General features: G+C 51.7%; 1 protein-coding gene across 2 annotated transcripts in view; it reads right to left on the bottom strand.

Annotated features, from left to right (window-relative positions):
- PLXNA2 (plexin A2) overlaps window positions 1–19,317 on the bottom strand; it is a 217,552-nt gene that overhangs the window by 168,045 nt on the left and 30,190 nt on the right. For both annotated transcript variants that reach the window (XM_014948566.1, XM_014948565.1), the window contains exons 2-3: window positions 15,318–16,572; window positions 14,384–14,566 (exon numbers count right to left, since the gene is read on the bottom strand). In XM_014948566.1, the coding sequence (XP_014804052.1) occupies window positions 14,384–14,566; window positions 15,318–16,505 (1,371 nt within the window). In that variant the 5' untranslated portion in view covers window positions 16,506–16,572. The remainder of the gene's footprint in view (window positions 1–14,383; window positions 14,567–15,317; window positions 16,573–19,317) is intronic.

Raw genomic sequence — 19,317 nt, 5'->3', positions numbered from 1 at the left:
GTGCTGGGCTCCCCCGGGGGTCAGGGGGCAGAACTGGGGGGTGGGGGGTCCCATCCCACAGCCCTGGGCAGAGCAGCACATCAGCCCCTACTCTCCTGCCAGCTTTGCTCCTTTTCCACGTTATCCCAACCTTATCAAGATGCCAGCAGAAACACACCCAAATGCCAACCCCCCAGAGCAAAGCTACAGCAGAAGCAGAGCAAGAGGAAATGAAAGATGTGCTTTAACACATCTGGAGTTTACATTTTCCATCTGCGGAGCTGAGGGGGGTGCCTGGAGATGCAAAGGTCCTTCAGGTCCCTCTCCAGGTGCCCGCTAAGGGGAGGGAGTTTGGCTCACTCTGCCTCTTTGGAAGGTCTGGGGTGAGTAACTATATCATCCCACATTGCTTATGTCATCACTTATGCCCAAAAAAAACCAAAAGCTGATGTTTACTTTAATCTACATTATCACGTACACTCACTGTCTGCCAGACATCCCCATCAGCTCTTCTTTCCAAAGCTGCTTCTCCCACAGTCAGAGCCAGTCACTGTGGGGAACCCTGAGAGGATCCCTCCCTGCCCAGGGGTTTTACACTGGCCTTTTTCTGCCTAAAAGGTACAAACAATTCCTGTGCCCAGGAAAAAATGAATGCACCTTCCCAACCAACTTACCAGATGCTTTAAAGAGAGCAAGGGATGAACTGGGAGCTGTAACATCCCTCACCTGAGGATGAGCCATCCCCAATGTGTGTCCCTGTGCTGGGTGCAATCATAGAATGGTTAGAGTTGGAAGGGACCTTAAAGATCATGGAGTTCCAACCCCCCTGCCCTGGGCAGGGACACCTCCCACCAGACCAGGTTGCTCCAAGCCCCATCCAGCCTGGCCTTGAACCCCTCCAGGGCTGGGGCAGCCACAACTTCCCTGGGCAACCTGTTCCAGTGTCTCACCACCCTCACAGCAAATAATTTCTTCCTAATATCTAATCTAAATCTCCCCTCTTCCAATTTAAAACCATTCCCCCTTGTCCTGTCACTGCACTCCCTGACAAAGAGTCCCTCCCCAGCTCTCCTGTAGCCCCTTCAGATATTGGAAGGGGCTCTAAGGTCTCCCTGGAGCCTTCTCTTCTCCAGGCTGAACATCCCCAGCTCTCTCAGCCTGTCTCCATAGGAGAAGTGCTCCCTCCCTCTGAGCATCTGAGCATCTTTAGCAGAGGTGCTCCAGCCCTCTGAGCACCTGAGCATCTCCGTGGCCCTCCACTGGGCCAAATCACACCAGGAGAGAGGGCAGCCCCATTTCTGGGGAAGGCAGAGATCTCTGGCTGAGGACTCACAGCTGCGATGGGGGAATGTGCTGCGAGAGCAAAAAAAAAAAAATAAAAAATGCCGTTTTCATGTAAATGCCCCTAATAATAAAAGAGTGAATGAAGAAAGCAACACATACAGACAAGAAATAGTATGGTTTTGCTAGAGAAGCAGAAACAAATCTAAAAAGGGAGCTTTATCAACATTTTCCAGAAGGCATGGGCCGTTCTTTAATGCTCCTTGAGGAATAACACGTTGGTCCTGCTGAACCCGGAGCCTCTGATCACAGGGCTCTTGCCCATCACAGTCTGGGTGCAGCACACTTGAAAAACATTAAGCTCGTTTGTTTTCTCAAGCAAATATCGAGCTGTTGTTCCCACACCCCCTAACTGGCATTTTGGGCTCTTTTCCCTCTATCTGCACACAGTTTCTTCTGCATTTCCATGGCAATCCAGGCCCTGAAGCTGCTGGTATCAGCCCAGCCCCAGTCAAACCCCACCAGTGGCAGCAGGGTTCCCCATACACGGAGGAGTGGGTTGCTCTCTCAACAACATGGAACACTCTGCTTTTATTAGCTGTGCAGACACCCTCCCCTCCGACCATGCTGCAATCATTTAAACCCCACAGCTTTCCTAAAGGTCAGTGCTTCCCTCTTGCTGGGAGGGGCAAATCCAGTCCAAACTGCTGGAAATAAGTCCAAAGTTAGGTCTTTGGTGCTTATAGCTGGTAAGCCCCCAGTCGTGCTCCTAAACAGCTTCCTGGGGGGAGAAAAGGAGCTCGGGACCCCCAGTCCCTTCCTCACATAACAGCATCCCATGCACCGAGTGTAAGGAGCAGCAGGGAAACTTGATGTCCCTTGATGAAACGTCCTACTGCTTCAATGGGAAAAGTGCTGGAAACACGGGGTCAGCTCTCCCAGCAGCTGGGCTGAGTCCCGCCGAGGGAATTTCCACTTTAGCTTTTAATTAATAAGCCTGAGCTGCAGGACACATCTCCAGCAGAAAACAAAAGCACTGCAAGAAACAGCTCCTGGGAGGAACAGCATCACCAGCGACCCAGCGGTGTGGGAAAAGGGTGGCAGAGGCAGTGCCTCCATCAGCCTGTACCCCGGCAGCGTCCAAAAAGTGGGCAGAAAACCAAGGGCAAATACCAGCTGTGCCCTATGCAATGGGCACACCGTGTTTTGTTCCGGAATACAGGACATTCAAACATACCTATCAGTTGATTACTAAGAGTGAAGCTCAATATTTATCTTGTTTTCTTTGCGCTTTGGATTACAGAGCGATTTTCAGACAAACTCCTGGCAAAGTGAGAAAATGATGTTACCCCTGTTGCTGGCAGGAAAGCCACAGGCAGAAATTCTCTTCGTCTTTCAGACTTCTCAGTCTCTCTTCCAATATACCTGCCCCTCAACCTGTGCCTTTCAGATTATTCCAATTATTTATTTCTCAATAACAAGGCCAAGTTCCCAACATGAAAAAAAAACACGGAAAGAAAACCGGACGGTGCCAGCCTACCGTCCTTTGCCTTCGAAGCTCTACAGAATGATTTAGCCCAAATATACTCAAGAGCTGCAATTGGTCTGAGAGTCAACAGAGAGGAGAAGGCGTGAGGAGGGGACTCTGGTTTTATTCCAACTGTGGCTTTCACTAATTTAAGCACACACGAGCAGGATCACCCCTTCACTCCTGCGTGCTCGCTTGCCTTTGCGGCGCGAAGTCTCTGGGAGTGGGAAGCTTTAAGAGCATCAGGCAAAAAAAAAAAAAAAAAAAAAAGCATCAAAGAGTCTCAGAACTGAAGGCAGGCGAAAGGATGCTCTGTTTTCCTGCTAATAAGCCACTGGCTGCAGGATGACTAGCAAAAGCAAACATCGCATTAGTCAGCCAAATGTTAACTCAGAGCTGCGAGGTTGCAGGCTGCGAACACTCCCAGCCGCTCGGGAAGGTAAGTGCTCCCAGCTGGAGGCACAGAGATGTTTGTTTGAAAGACCTTGTTTTACCCCAACCTCCCTCCCTCCCTCACCCTTTTTTCTTTACTTTGAGCAGCTCAAGGGACCTACTCCTGTTCTTTCCCACTAACGGGGATCTCAGGATTGGCGTCCTCTCCGAGCAGCAAATGCAAATCACTCTCCAAGTTAGTGGCAGTGACCAACTTAACAGGCCCCACTGCTTTTAATGAGCTGAGGATGGGGAGGAAGAGGCCGAAGCAAGAGGAACAATTACCACCGACAGCTTTGTGCTGCCTGGCGTGTGCCTTCACAGGATGCTCAGCCTGGTTTGCGTAAGGCCTGCAGGCAGGTTTAGGAGATTAAAGCCCAGCACACAATAAATAATTTAGCAGCTTACCATGAAAAAAAAAAAGAAAAAAGAAAAAAAAAAAAAGAACACACCACGCTGTATAATAGCTATGCTGTATGATGTGTACATTCATCTTAAGTGCACATCACTTTCATCTGCATGTATCTGTTTGATGCAGAGACATGTAACCGAGAGAGAAGGAACAACCCGGGGAGGTGGCAGGGTCCCCAGCTGAGGAGCAGGCAGGGGACGACGGGACAGACGCTGCCAAAAACACTTACTAATTACTCCTGCCCGCACTCTCCTGTTCACACACATCGTGGAGGAACCCTCAACCCTCACTCAGCCAATTAGTCCCTCATTCTCCTCCCCTGGCCCCAGTATGGACTGGTAGCGCTGGTGAGAGCTGCCCTCAGCTCAGCCCTGGCCAGGAACATGATGTATCATAGAATCATAGAATTGCCCAGGCTGGAAGGGACCTCCAAAGGTCATCTAGTCCGACCCCCCCGCGGTCAGCAGGGACACCCCCAACTAGACCAGGTTGCCCAGGGCCTCGTCGAGCCTCTACTTGAATATCTCCAGGGAAGGGGCCTCAACCACCTCCCTGGGCAACCTGTTCCAGTGCTCCACCACCCTCACAGTGAAATGTAAATCCCCATGCAAACCCTGTGATGGCTTTTGGTCACCCCGAGGCAGCTCTGTCCCCACCAGCCATCATCCCCTCGTGATGGGATTGCCCAGCTGGCAGGAGGCCCTGGAGCATAGAGCTGGGAAAAGGATCATCATTTTAGAGACAGGGAGTGGATTCATGGGGAGACCTGCCCAGGATGGAGAACTGCCCGATAGACGAGGTCACGGCCACCTCCCCTCAGTCCCAGGCCACAGGTCCCTCCAGTGTCCTCAGGGCTCACTGCCCCAGGTGGGTCACAGCTGTGGACAGGGGCATAAATCACAACGGGCACATTCAAATTACAGAGCAGAACATATAAGTTTGAGTAACATACTCAATGCCAGCCCCATCAAACAAGTGGTCAACATGAGAAGAATAACCTGAGCCTCCTGCTGGAGGTGCCTGGGACAAGGGCCAGGAGCTGCTGCCACTGCTGGGAATAACCAGTCACATTTAGACTTAGCATTTTGTTGTTATTTTTGTCCAAGTCACAGCCAGGAGAGCCTGTGGCCCCACCACGTCCCCAGTGCAGAAATCCCCCGGGTACCACGCTCCCCATCCCCTGGGAGCTCCCAGCCACAGGTTCCTCTCCCCCCTCCATGGCTCGGGCTGGGCTCCTGCAAAGAGCTCCCCAAAGGCCAGAGAAATGTAGGCATCTGCCCGTCCATGCATCTCGGCAGAAATGAAAAGAGGGTAATAAAAAAGGCAGGGGGAGGTGGGGAGACCATGCATCATAACAGGCGTAATGGACTCATGCTAATATAGAGACTGGCCGCATCCAATCCCCGCCTGCCCCGGCACGTCCATAAATATGGGGCAGACGTTGAAGTGATGGATTTGCCTCCACAAACCCTGCAGTATTTTACGGCCCAGCTAACGCTGCCGTCGTCCCGGCCGGCAGCAAAAAGCAACCGTAACAACAATGGGTGGTAAACTTGATTGGGGGATTGAGGAAATATTAACGGCGGCATCACTCAGACCCGCGAGGGAAAGCCTAATGGCAAGTCCCATCACCAGCCACGGCCCTGCTGCTTTTGGATGGCATTTCCGTCCCCATTTTCCCCAAATCCCATCCTTTTTGCAGCAGCAGCGGCGCAGGGGCCGTGGCAGCCCCTGGGACTCTTCCTCTGGATTCCCCTGTCTCTCCCAGCACCTTTGCGTTTGCCACATTTGGGTTTTTTGCCTCAAGAAGGCATGTATAAAAGCAACATAATGTGGTCTTCTCACAGTATTTCCTGCCACCCAGGGATTTAAGACCTTACAAATGGACCAAAACTCATGTTATTTTGACCTCTGAGGATTTTAAAAGCCTGCAGAAAAAAAAATATATAGTTAAGAAAGCATGAACTTCTTGGCTCATAAATAGAAAGGCAGGAGTCTAGCACTGCTCTCCCCCCAAGCCCCACCAGCATCCAGAACACAGCAACTTCTTCAGGTTCCCACTCGGAGGAAAGCAGGGGACAAACACAAAAAAACTAACATGAATTCACAAAACTGTTTGGTATTTCCGGGTATTTTTCACCAAGATTACTTCAAGAAGAAATGCATTACTGAACCAGATGAAAGCGTAGCTCTGCCTCTAGCACGGAACGGAGGAGGAATAACTTCTGCCTCACTTCATGCTCATAAAGGAGATAAAACCTCTTTCTTATAAAAGGTGTGGGGATTAATTATCTTCTAAATATGTTGAAGGAAAAAAACCCTTATGTGCACAAGGGGAGAAAACAGCCTTTTTGGTAACTATTTCCCAGCAGTTATTTTGGTAACTAGTCCCAAAGCTCACGTACTGATGCACCTCAAATCTCCCTTAACCCTCAGGTGTCCCCTCTCAGCTTTAATCCTGCTCGTAGAAAAACCCGGGAGCACTGGGAAAGGTGAGACATGAGACATTTCTCTGGTTTGAATCACAGAATCTTCTAGGTTGGAAGGGACCTTAAAGATCATCTTGTCCAACCGTCAACCTAACTTTGACAAAAATAGACACCCACACAACAAACAAGGAGCATCATCACTAAACCATACCTCCCAGCACTGCATCAACCTGTCTTTTGAACACCTCCAGGGATGGGGCCTCACCCACCTCCCTGGGCAGCCCATTCCAAGGGCTGAGAACCCTTTCAGTGAAAAATTTTTTCCTAATATCCAGCCTGAACCTACCCTGGCACGATTTGAGGCCATTTCCTCGGGTCCTGTGGCCTGTGACTTGAGAAAAGAGCCCGACCCCCCCCTCTCTACACCCTCCTTTCAGGGAGTTGGAGAGAGCAATAAGGTCTCCCCTCAGCATCCTCTTCTCCAGGCTGAACACCCCCAGCTCCCTCAGCCTCTCCTCATCAGACTTATTCTCCAGACCCCTCACCGTCTTTGTTATCCTTCTCTGGACCCGCTCCAGCCCCTCAATGTCTGTTTTATGGTAGGGAGCCCAAAACTGGAGGCTGTTTGAGGCTGTGTGCACCTGAGGGAGGCACCAAGGGAGACGTGGTCCCTGGGGGTGCCAGTCTGCAGATGCTGGCAGGGGAAGCCCAGCAGCACGGGAGCCACAGCATCCTCCTCCTGCCCCTTCCCTGGGAGCAGGAATCCTCCCACGAGCATCACCAGCAGAACCTAGCCCTCCCTTGTGATGGATAAGACCATCAGTAAGAGCATTTGATGGGGAGCATCATGTCCAAACCCCAGAGATGAACCTCCCCAACAGAAACCCCTTTTGGCACACAGAACCCCTTGCCTTTGGGGTGCTGGTCACTGCTGGTGGGATCTCCGAGACAGGCTGTTTCTCAACCAGAAGGCTGTCCAGCCACTCGTAGCCTTTACTCACTCCACTTCGGTTGGAAATGAATAAAATGTAATTGTTGCACTCCATAATTTCAAGCTGATTTTTCAAGGTGCCTGAACCCGAGTGAGAACCAGAGTCATCGCCATCTCATGAGCCAAGAAACAGATTAAAGCAGACTCCAAGCCCACCTGGCTCAGTTTCACACACAGAGCATTTCCTGAACACCTGCCCCTCAGCTCTCCAGCAGCTAGAAAAATACATCCCAAATTCTCTCTTTTTTATTCCCCCCCTCTTATTTCCCTTCCTCTGCCAGGCAACAGATAACAGAACTGGAGAAGTAATCTTGGGAGACGAGGCGGACAATTTCATGCCATTAAGAGGTGGTGGGGACATTCCCCAACTGCTCAAAACCAGAGTCTAGAGGGACTTGGCAGCTCTGTCCCTTCCCCAGCCCTGAAACACACACATTAGTGCTCTCCTTTGGCGTCCATCACTTTTCATATTCCCTTGCACAAATGCTAATTAATAAGTAGGACTCCAACTTCTGGCTGCTAACAATAAGAAGGGAGTATTGAGTGTTTTGAGGAGACGTTTCTGGGGTCACAGTTTGACAGCACCCTCTATACACAGATGGACGCAAAAGGGAATTACTGACTGAGACTGAAAAATCCTTATTTAGGGAGAAAAGGAATCTCAGCTTCTCCAACCGCGCCAGAGCAAAACAGCAGCAACACAGCACCAAACAAACACCCCCTTATTTCACGTCCTAGGGCAAGAAACGGAGACTTGCTTCTCAGACCTTTCAATTAAACAAGTTCTCCTGTCAAGCAAGAATCATCCACCACCTTACACCTCTGCTGGGACCCAGGGGGCTGTGCTGGGAGGGCGATGGATCGATCTCTGAATCAGAAAAGCACCTGACCCTACAACCTCCAGCCAACACCGGTCATCTCCTCTGGAAGGCAAATGGATGGTTTTCATCTGTTCACCAACAGCCTGATGTCCTCTTGGCTTCTCCACACACTGACGCAACCCACTTTTTTCCTAAAGTGCTATGGAATGTGTGTGGGGGGTGATAATTAAAGATAAATTAAAAAGATGAGATAACCATCCAGAGAATGAAGTCAGATAAGGACAGGTTTGGACGTATATTTCATTGTGAAAGACCTATTTTATTCCCACTAATGGAACAAATTAAATCAGCCAAGCTGAATAAAACTATCACATACCGAGACACAGCAACACACTTAAAGTTCACCTTTCCCCCGACTGTGCAATCCAATCAGTTATCACTGTCCCTTCCAAAAGCTGGGGTTCGCCCCCGTTGAGGGCAAGGCCAGACATTACACACCAGACATCCATCCCACAGGCAAACAGGAATGTGTTTCCAATCATGGAAACTACTCACACTTATTCTTCTGTAGCACTTCTCCTCCAGACCCACCCCAAGCAGCTCTTCAAGGCCAGGCTGAATAGGGCTTTGAGCAACCTGGTCTGGTGGGAGGTGTCCCTGGATGGTCTTTAAGGTCAACCCAAACCATTCCTTGATTCTATGATTCACAGGTGACCTTGTGTGCCAGAATTGATCCAAGCTGCAATGGGGACAGGGTGTTATGGGAGCTCAGAACAACGTCTTGACGCCCGTTTATCCCTGAGGATCAGGTATGAACCGAGATGCACACACTGTGCTCCACCTCGGGGCACCTGAAATCACCAAACCTGGGTCCTTGCCTGTAGCACCGAAGTTTCCACTGGAGACAGACGAGGCATTTTCAGTTTCCTTTGCAGAAGCAACCCCTGGAGGCAGAGCCCAGCCATCAGACCCAGCCTGGAAAGCTCTAACACCCCAGCAGGAGAAGCGTGGCCTCCCAGCACCTTCGAGGACACAGATCAAAGCCTTATTACCACTGGAGCGACTCAGTGCTGGGTGGAAACCAGGTATAACCTCACCCTTGTTGCTTTTCCCTGTGTGCCACCCCGGAGGGTACCCAGCTCAGGGGAGGTGGGCGAGGGATGGTGAGGAGGAAGGAACCACATTTCTCCCACAGCCAGGAAACACAGCACAACAGCAAAGTAACTCATAGACGGCACACTGGCAGACACAGAAGAGACATTTATTTATTCTTGATCACAAACAATGTCCTCCATTGACAAGCTGAATGAAGGGCACTTGGCTGATTTATTAGATCTAATAAGAAACACACCTCTCGGGATGAAACACAAGATTGATTTGCAGCGGTGAGCCGCGCTGCTCGCCCAGCCTCGGCGCTCAGCTGGGGAGATGAAACGGGGACAGAGAGAGTCAAAACAGCACCGGGTGGGAGAAATAAAGGGAAAGATTGGCAGGAGGAAGGGGAGCTGAAGAGGAAACAAGGCTTGTGATAGCAGCCCTTCAAACTGTGGGTTACTCCTTCCTTCCTGCAGCCCTTCTCTCCCACCAAGTCTATGTGTCTTAAGAGAAGAGCAGCAAACTACTCGGAAGTTTAAGGGCAGCTCCAGTGCAGTTCTTGGGAAACCTCCCTGTCAGACCCTTCCCGTGTATCTGCCTTTCAGAGGAGCCCCTCTAAATATAGCAAGTATAATTTTCACATCAGTCTCAGCATCTAACAGGCAAACCACATTAGCTGAGTTCCGTGGATGCCGTTTTCCATCAGGAAAAAGACAACTAGCACAGCAGTGCTTAGCTTGAGGCCCTATTAATAGCAGTCCTAATTATATGGCTGCAAATTTAATTCCTAGCAATGATTAGTGTCAAAATCAAAGGCATCACACATCAATATTGATGGAATTGTATGAAGCCCATAAACAGAACAAGCAAGCCGACACATCTCCCCCCAGCAGTTAGTTGCTCTTAACTGTTGCATTAATGTCTCTTCTAATTTTGCTCGATGAAAATTGCTTTATTGCAGGAATCCACAATTCTGAAGGATTACGTCTCTAACATGACCCCTTTCCCCTCCTCACCCCTCCAGCCAGGAAGCTGAGATGCTCTGAAAGGAGAGCTGGACCACCGAGCTCCAGGGAGAACTGCAGCCCACGGACCGGTGCTTTATCCAAAAGGTCACGGCATCATCAGCACGTTTGCTTTTCAGCCTCTCAGAGAGAACTGCTGAGGAACAGTGGTTCTCAAGAAGAGCAGGCTGCCAGGGAACAGGTGAGGGCCTCACCTGGAGTATTGTGTGCAGGTCTGGAGCCCTCAATATAAGAAGGACATGGACCTGATGGAGAGGGTCCAGAGGAGGGCCACAAGGATGATCTGGGGGATGGAGCACCTCTGCTACGAGGACAGGCTGAGGGAGCTGGGGTTGTTCAGCCTGGAGAAGAGGAGGCTCTGGGGAGACCTAATAGGAGCCTTCCAGTACCTGAAGGGAGTCTACAGGAAGGCTGGGGAGAACCTGTTTAGAAAGGCCTGCAGTGACAGGACGAGGGGCAATGGCTTCAAGCTGGAGGGGAACAGATTTAGACTGGAGATGAGGAGAGGGTTCTTCACTGTGAGGGTGGTGGAGCACTGGAACAGGTTGCCCAGGGAGGTGGTTGAGGCCCCTTCCCTGGAGATATTCAAGGAGAGGCTCGACGAGGCCCCGGGCAACCTGGTCTAGTTGGGGGTGTCCCTGCTGACTGCGGGGGGGGCGGACTAGATGGCCTTTGGAGGTCCCTTCCGGCCTGGGCAATTCTGATTCTATAAAGGACATGCACCAGATGTCCTCTGCCCGAGCCTTGCCCCACACGCAGGGGGATCAACACAAGAGCCAGCCAGGATTTTCCTCCTCCAGCACTGAGTTCTAATGGAGAATAGATCCATCAATTCAGCCTCCTCTCCCTTCAATAGTAAGCAGGGACAGATGATGCTCCCCAGCTCTGTGAGGAGCAGCCAAACCCACCCAGGGCAGCCACGGCGGGTACGAGCACACCCTCAACCCCAAACTCAAACCCTGGCCCCAGCGAAGGCTCTGGTTGCCCGCAGGAAAGATGCCAAGTTCACTGGAAGCTGATTTATCTGATATTATTGACTTATTTGTCAGTGGCACCAACACCCCTCCGGCACAGCACATCGACGCCGAACTCACCACGGGGCCATGCGGGCTCCCCGGGTGACCTGCCCAGACCCCATGGGGGTCCCAAACCAGCAAAGCCAGTGGTGAGCTGAGCTGGGGAAAGCTGCCAGCCAAGCCATGGGGCTGCCGAGGCGGCAGAAAACTTCTCCCTTGACACTTCAGCCAGCGCTGGCTGCTGAAAAGAGCAAAAAAAAGGACTTGAGATGTACCCAGGAGAGACAGAAGGGAAAGAACTAGCACACATGGGGCTGGCCTTTGGAGGTCAGGCAGGGATGTGGGGCAGGCAGGGATGTGGGGACCATCAGCATTCAGCTCGTTCAGAGGAGAGAGGCTGAAGCAGCAGCAGCCGCCGCTCTCCCAGGGAACCCGCACGAGGCAGTGAGGTGAAGAGCTAATGGGAAGAAGGACATCAGTGAGATAACGCAGCATTTTCGGTAATGAATTCTCACTGGGGAAGCACAGACAAATTTGAAAGATTTCAGAGCTGGCTCCCTGACTTCTTTCCTCCAGCTACAAAAAAAAGTGTCGTCTTTGAAACCCCAGACTGATGCACCAGCTTGTTTCCAAAGTAAATCAACAGCTGCGGGAGAGGGAATGGGTGTGATGGGGGTTTCAGACATTAATTGTGGAGGTAGATGTGCAGGGGGGTGAGTGGGAGAAGACAAGGCTTCTATCTCTAAATCTCTGGCACTTCCAGAGGTGCGTACATTTTTACCAGCCTCACTTCACATCTGGGGAAGAAGAGATATGGAAACAGCCCTGAGCATCCTGAGCACCCACTGACTCTGAGACACGTCTGGCCTTGGAGCACACACAGAACCTGGAGACAACCTATAACTTCCCATGGGGTCACCAGTGCCTGCTCCACAGCCAGTCCCCCAGAGCCCCACAGCTCAACGCAAAGCTGCTTCCCGAGCTCCATGCCACCTCTCTTAGGCCATGTCAAAGATAATCCCACACGCCAAATGACAAAAGATTTACTAAGAAGAACAATATTCCCCCAGCCCCACACAGCAGAGGACAGGACCGTGATCACCCCAGCTAATGGTAAGAGGAGGCAAAGGTCTCATGGGCTGCAGATGCCATGAAAGGCTGACTGCAGCCAACGCCTGGAATGAATTTCCTTGAGAGATGAACCAATTTCCTCAGAGCCTGGATGCCACGGGATCAAACACCAGTAAAACGCGAAAGATTCCCGCATCCCTCCTTCCCCATCGCCCCAGTCCTGCCCAGCCACTGGGCAGACTGGAGAGGATGGGCACGAATAGACTGATTCCACTTCATAAAAGGCAGCCATGCAATGTAGAATAGACCAAGGAATTAAACCCCTGCTGGAGAGTCTGCTTCTTCTGTGATCCTACATAATTCATGGGAGGCACCAGTAAATACCTTGCGTGCGGCACAAGCTGCTGCCTTTAACTGCCTCTAAATGAGACACCTCCCCTGGCCCCCCCAAACCATCCCCCCAAAACCACTGTGAACAGCCAGCACCGGGCTGCCTGCCTGGCTCAAACCTCCATAGCATGATGCATTTGCAATACAATTTGCCTCTTCCATCCATTTAGCTGGAAAAATCCCCTCGCTCCCACATGCCAGGGGGTGGGCAGGGAGGAGAGGGCTCTGCTCACACCCCACTCCCCCCACCTCATGTCCAAAATTGCCCCACTGACACTCGATAGGCACCAGGGAGGCACCTCATTTACTACTACTCAGCACTTGTAAAGTGCTGGATGAATATTAATGAACTAATGTAATTAAAATGATGCAGACATTCAAGTGTAGTATCTGCCTGTCCTTGTGTCTTCCTGGATAGATGAGGAAGAAATTCCCTGCTGCTTAAGGACACAAAAAAATTAACAGCCTGCTGTTGATTACATGCTGTTAACTCTTTCCCCGGTAGGAAGAAGCAGGACCCGCATTTAGCGGGTTCACCTAATGCTATCATTTATATTTTAGGTTAATTTGAAGGATCTCAGCTTTCCAGGGCAGCATCTCTGAGGCTGGTTTTGCTGGAGCTGGATCAGACTCCAGCACACACTGAGGAGCTGCATCTCTAAAGACCAACACCGGGGGGTTCCCCTTCACTTACACCCCCCAAGGCCATTTCCACACTCATTTTAAATATGGAATTCCTGAGAGAGGACTAGCCAGGACCACTCTCAAGAGAACTACCACCAAGCCTGACCAGCCTTTGCACGCTGTTTATTGGAGAGCAGCTCAGAAGATATAAAGGATTAAAAAAAATAATTATATAATCACAGTTTGACTTCAAAATCCCAAAACCCACCGGAGCCTCCCACCCCCTGCGCTGGTGGAGGAAACCAGCGGGAGCATCTCTTTGCCCTGGGCAACTAGGCCCAGCTTTGTGATGCAGAGAGGGAGGAATGTTATCTTCCAGGACTGATCAATCATCCAACTGTCAGAGGGAAGAGCAGGAGGGAAGAGGCAGAGAGAAGCAGTAGGACTCTGCCCTGAGGCTCGGTTTCCAAAAGCAGCCAAGTTAACCCATTCCTACCTCTCCATCACCAAACATCCTGCCACCATCAGCAATTTTGCCATCATCCAAAGCTCTCTAACTCATGGTCTTCCACCCAAGCTGCAGAAAGTTTGCTGGGAAACAACTCAGAACTACTGCAAGATTTCCATCAGTGTGTCAACAAGAGAAAAGACCCAAGACCTTGGATTCAGCTTGGTGGGGTTCACTCAAACTCAGAAATTGCAAGCCAGCTCCTCACTTGTCTCTAATCACAGGCCCGTTATTGCCCTGATAACTTCTGCATTAGGCCCACAAACACACAGACAACAGTTCACTGAATGATAAAAGGCATGAAAGAACCCCAAACACCAGGGTAAGGCTGTAACTGGAGATGTGTGCGTGAGCTGGGATGGTGCTGAGATCACTGCTGAAGGCTTTGCTGCTGGAAGCATGGGAAGGTGCCCTCAGCCCATGCAAGGGGATGCTCTGGAGCTGTAACACTGCAGAGCAATGGGAACGGTGTGACTCCTTTGGTCCCTTTCCCAGGACCAGGCTGCAGCAGTTTCTGCTGCACCTTCCCCAAGGCTTGGCACTTCTCCACTTCCAAAGAGACCACAGCAACACCACTCTGTACTGCCAGCGCCGATGGATGAACTTTGCCTCAGCAACTCAACCCTCTCTCTGACCCAAACCCTGTGAGTTTTGCCCCTGACTGGCTCCCAGTTTCACACTGGGAAATATCTGTAAGACACAGCAGCAGCGACGCGCGTCAGAGATTCCCGAGAGATGAAAAATGGATCCTGGCTCTCTGAAGCCGTGGAAATAAGCTTACCTTCTTCAGCTTGCCAGTCTTAGTCCCCACGAACACCACGCTGTAGCCGTTGTAGACGTAGGAGGCAACAGAAGTCATCCGGTCCCGGCTGGAGGTGAAGAGCGTCACCCCGTCCACCGGCGTCGAGCCCCCCAGGGGCTGGTTGATGTCGAGCCCACAGAAATTGTCATCGATGGGGACTGGCTGGAAAGACAAAAGTTTGGGGAAGCCATGAGTGAAACAGAGCACGGGGCAACCCCACACACCCGGGTTCACGTGGAGGGGAGCCAACGATGCTGGGAGCAGGGTGGGAGCCACCAGCAGGCAACCCCCTGCCCAGGAACCCTGCCACCCTCTGCAATGGCTTGTTCCCTTCGCTGCCCGAGGCACTGCAGCCAGGCAGGAACTCTCTCCTCCACTCATTTCACCTCTCCCCTCTGCAAGCCAGAGCTCAAGTTTCTCCTTGCCTTCCCTCTTTCATTTCATTTCACCCACGTTTATCACTTCCCACCAGCCAAACTTAATATGCCTGGCAGAAGAAGGCCCTGGGGATTCTCAAGTCAGCCCAGGAACAATCTGCATGTGAATCAAGATTAAAGAAATCAGCGGAATAAAAACACAAAAAGATGCAACTGTCATTCGTATTTATCTTGTTAGTTTGTTGATACCACCCTCCTGCTCGGGGAAGGGCAAGAGCCTTCCTCTACCTTCCAGAGCCCCAGCAAACACCTCCAGCAAGCTGCACTCCCTTATTCATCTGCCTTAACGCTACCCCTTCCTTTCATTGTCATCACCAACACACTGATAACAACAGGGATTAAAGAGGAAAAGGACTAGTATGGCTGTTCTGTGCTCAGGGAAGCTGAAAGATTGGTCCTATTCCACAAACTCATGTGCCACAGGGCCAGGCATTGACCCTGGTGCTCAAGGGCTACCACGGGTGGAGCATCCTTACCGCTTTCGTGCACTGGACGTCTTTCCCCAGCAGCCAGTTGAGCTCCAGGTTGCCCTCCCCCTGGTAGCAGGACTGCAGGCGGTCCTTGATCTGAGCGTTGATGGTGCGGATGGGGAAGACGCAGAGCGCGGAGTCGTCGGGTGGCTGGTGGTACTGCTTCTGTCCCTTCGAGAAAATGGCAAAGAGGACATCCTCCTGGGCCGTGATATTGAGGGACTTGGCCAGCACATCTCCTGGCTTGGAGAGGTAGGCTGCTTGCAGGAGGCGGTACTCCGTGTCCCCCTTGACGCAGCCAAAGGGCAGAGAGACGTAGGAGTGGAATTTGGGGTCGTCTTTGCAGAGACGGACGATGCGAGACGTGTAGAAGAGGTCGCTGGCGGAGTTGATGGAGACACCCTCTGGGGTCTCTGGCTGGACAGTCAAAAAATAGACAAAGTTGCCACTGGCAAAGCCATAGATGTAGAAGATGTCAAAGTGCGAAACAAGGGCCAAGGTATCTGAGGGGATTTTGATGAGGGATGAGACAAAGTCACTGTGGAGCTCATAATCCAACATTGCTGACGACTCTGGGTCCCGGGGAAGTTTGCGGCTGGAGAGGGTGGGGAAATAATCCTGCTTCCCATCCACCGCTGTGCCGATGAAGAGCTTCCCATCTTCACCTTCCGAGCGTACTATCACACCGTACATGGTGCCCGTCTTGTTGACGCTGGAGAGGTAGTGCTCCTTCTTGTGCGAGGGCTCTACCAAGATGAAGAGGTCGTCCAGGCGCAGCAGCTTGCAGACCCCCTGGTAGAGGCTGCCACACGCCAGCAGCCGGTTCTCGGAGTAGTCAATGATCAGCAGCTTGTTGACGTTGTTGGTGAGGGTGAGGATCTCGCTGCATGGCTGGACGATGAGGGGTGGGTAGCAGGATTTATTGTCCTCCTCAGGACCAGTTTTATGAGCCACCAAAATGGTGAGGTTACCCGAAAGCTTGTAAACCCTGTTGATAGCTCCAACGTAGACTGCTCCGGTGCCCTGGTGGACAGTCAGGTGGTTGAACGTCCAGTCCCGGTTCTCAGAGTGGAAAGTGCTGAACAAGGTGTTGCTGGACACATTTCGGGAGAGCGATGCCAAAAAGAGACAGAGCAAAGCCACCGACCAGCCATCGGAGTCCGGTACCCGAGGCCAGTTCTTCCTCTGATCCATCCTGGGAAAGGCAAACTTCGTGTTCCCCGTGCGTGTCCTGTGCCCCAGCAATGTCCCTCACATGGTTCTGGGGAAAGAAAAGAAACACACAGAGCAAAGGATTAGATCCAGTGTGCCCTGCAGATAAAATTCAAAGGAGGCTTTCTAATTACACAGTCCTTGAGATAAAGTGAGGACGTCTCTAAGCCCAACAAGAATTAAGGAGGTCTCCTAACTTATTGGTAAACAGTTCAGGCTTGATGTTTTGCCACTTAGTTCAGCCTCTGCGTGTTAATTTGTTATGTGGTTTAGCTGTTTATAATGTACTCTGCTCAGCCATGGGAGGGGATAATCAGCTTCAGCCCAAGACAAAGCCCGCAGCTCACACACCCAACCATCAATCTGTAGCCTTGGCTAAAAGGATGTCTCCTGCAGGGTATGTTGTTGAAAGCAACAGAGGAAATAAGAGGTGTTTTTCTACCTTTAAATCCTCTATGATTTAATTTGGAAACCCAAGGAAGAAGTCTCATGCAGGCAAGTTCATTGAGTGTACACACACCAAAGCCACCAGCACCTCCCCTCCACCCTCCCCAGAGCCAGAAGAACCTCTGAAGGTGCTTTTCAGGCAGAAACTTCTCACCGTCCCCACAAGGTACTTCACTGCTGAAAAGCAGCTACCACTGGGGTGGGGGCACATGGTAAGATGTGCCCCCAGCAGCAACCCATGCTGGGGATAAACCACCACTCTGGGAGCCTCAGACAAATTTTCTGCTCTAACAAAAAATGCATGTGGTGATTAAAGCCTACACAAAGCAACAGCTTGGACACTGGGTCCAGAAGACACGATGCCAATCAAATTGCCCATACGCCCTTCCCCATAGCTCTATGGTCAACAGTCAGCAGCAGAGACTCCTTCAACTGACGTGTTTCCACCCATATGGCCAAGGTGATGGTAACCTCTGGCCAAAATCTACATGGAAATGAGGCATGAAAGACCAGCGGGTTGGTTCCTGGTTTGTTTTGGGTTCGTGGGTGCTCCCAAAACACCTGGACCTCATTCAGGGATGGCTGAAGGCCCACTAATCCCCATCCTCCCTGCTGGCACGGGCGGCTGTCAGGCTGAGTTAGGAATCACCAGGCTGGAATTTCCTTAGGAAGCAGCTCTCGCCTCACAGCAGCTCCGGCTGCACAAGGCATGTTTGCATCAGAGCTTTCCATCCACCCTTCCGGACACTGCACACGGTAGCTGTTGGAGAGGACCCTTATGACCCTCTGCCTGCTCCACCTCATCACCTGCCACCTCCCCTAGCAAAAATATGAACATTAAAGACAGTCTAAATCCATGCATTTCCACCTCTATCTCCTCTAAGCAGGTGGGGGGATCTGGCTTGGACCATCCCACGCAGGAGGTATCAACTTGGTTCCCAGCTCAGCCCCAGATTTCCAGCACCACCTCAGGCTCCTACAAAGCAGCGATGCCAGTTGAGCACCCTGCAAGGCAGCCAGGACCCAGCAGAACACCACTCTGAGGTGGACACCACGTCAGGGTCCTGAGAGCATCTCCCCACCAGGGCTCTGCACCTCCCTTGTCACCACAGATGTCCCTGGAGCTCACTGGACTGTGTCTCATCCTTGTTAGCACCTCCAGACCTGACTATGACTTGGACTCCTGGCTTGACTTCAGCCTTGCTCATCACCACAGATGTGTCTGACCGCCTGGACTCAGAAAACCACCACAAAGTTCTCCTTTTTACCAAATTACGCACTCCTTACACGCTCCATAATCAAAGGAACCATTTCAGCCCACCTTGGGAGGAGATGTTCTCCACCACCTCATAGCACTGTAGGGTCACACCAGCCCTGGGAAGAGGCTGAGGAGGAGCCACCATCCCACTGGCCCTCTCTGCACCCAAGTCCCATCACCTCCTACCACAGCCAGGCACACACACCAGGAGAAATCTCCACTTTTAGCAGGCCTGAGTCTCCTCCCTGGCCCTGGGTGCAAATGCAGGAGGCTGTTCCCTCGCACAGCCTACACTGCGCCGTCCCCACCTGCGGGCAGAGCCACCGCTTTGATTGATGCTGATCTCCAGTTTGGTATTTAAAATAATTCACGCTGCTCAAAACCTACACCGAGCTCATAAGCGAGTGTCACCGAATGGCCGCTCTTTAGGCTTGTTAACGCCGGGAGCCGGAGACGGGTGTTTCTGAGAGGTGACAAAGGAGCTCTGTCCCTGGGCTGCACGTCTCGGTGTCACTGACAAGACAGGAGAAAGAGAGCGGTAATGGGTTTCTCATTCTGCTCAGGGATACGTTTCCCCGGCTGCTTGCTTCTTATTTCCAGTCTCTTAATTTCCACCTCTGGCTGAAGCAGCCTCTCTCTCTCCCTCTCTCTCACAGCCGCTGCCGCATTCTTATTATTGTTTGGATGATGGTGGCAGAAAGCAGCAGACCCCAAAGTGCCACAACAGCACCGGGGTCACCTCCCCACCTCTCCTCAGTACATCTCCGAGTGAATGTCCCCAAACTGTTCTCTGAATCTGGAATCTTTCAAAATGACACAACGTTGAGTGTTGTGTCCAGTTTTGGGCCCCTCACCACAAAAAAAGACATTGAGGGGCTGGAGCGGGTCCAGAGAAGGGCAACGGAGCTGGTGAGGGGTCTGGAGAACAAGTCTGATGAGGAGAGGCTGAGGGAGCTGGGGGTGTTCAGCCTGGAGAAGAGAAGGCTGAGGGGAGACCTTCTCGCTCTCTCCAACTCCCTGAAAGGAGGGTATAGCCAGTGGGATTGGTCTCTTTTCCCAAGGAACAGGTGATGGGACAAGAGGAAACGG

This window comes from Calidris pugnax, unplaced genomic scaffold (genome assembly GCF_001431845.1).
Source record: "Calidris pugnax isolate Ruff unplaced genomic scaffold, ASM143184v1 scaffold91, whole genome shotgun sequence".
NCBI classification, from domain to species: domain Eukaryota; kingdom Metazoa; phylum Chordata; class Aves; order Charadriiformes; family Scolopacidae; genus Calidris; species Calidris pugnax.
This window is presented reverse-complemented; position numbering and strand designations above follow the sequence as displayed.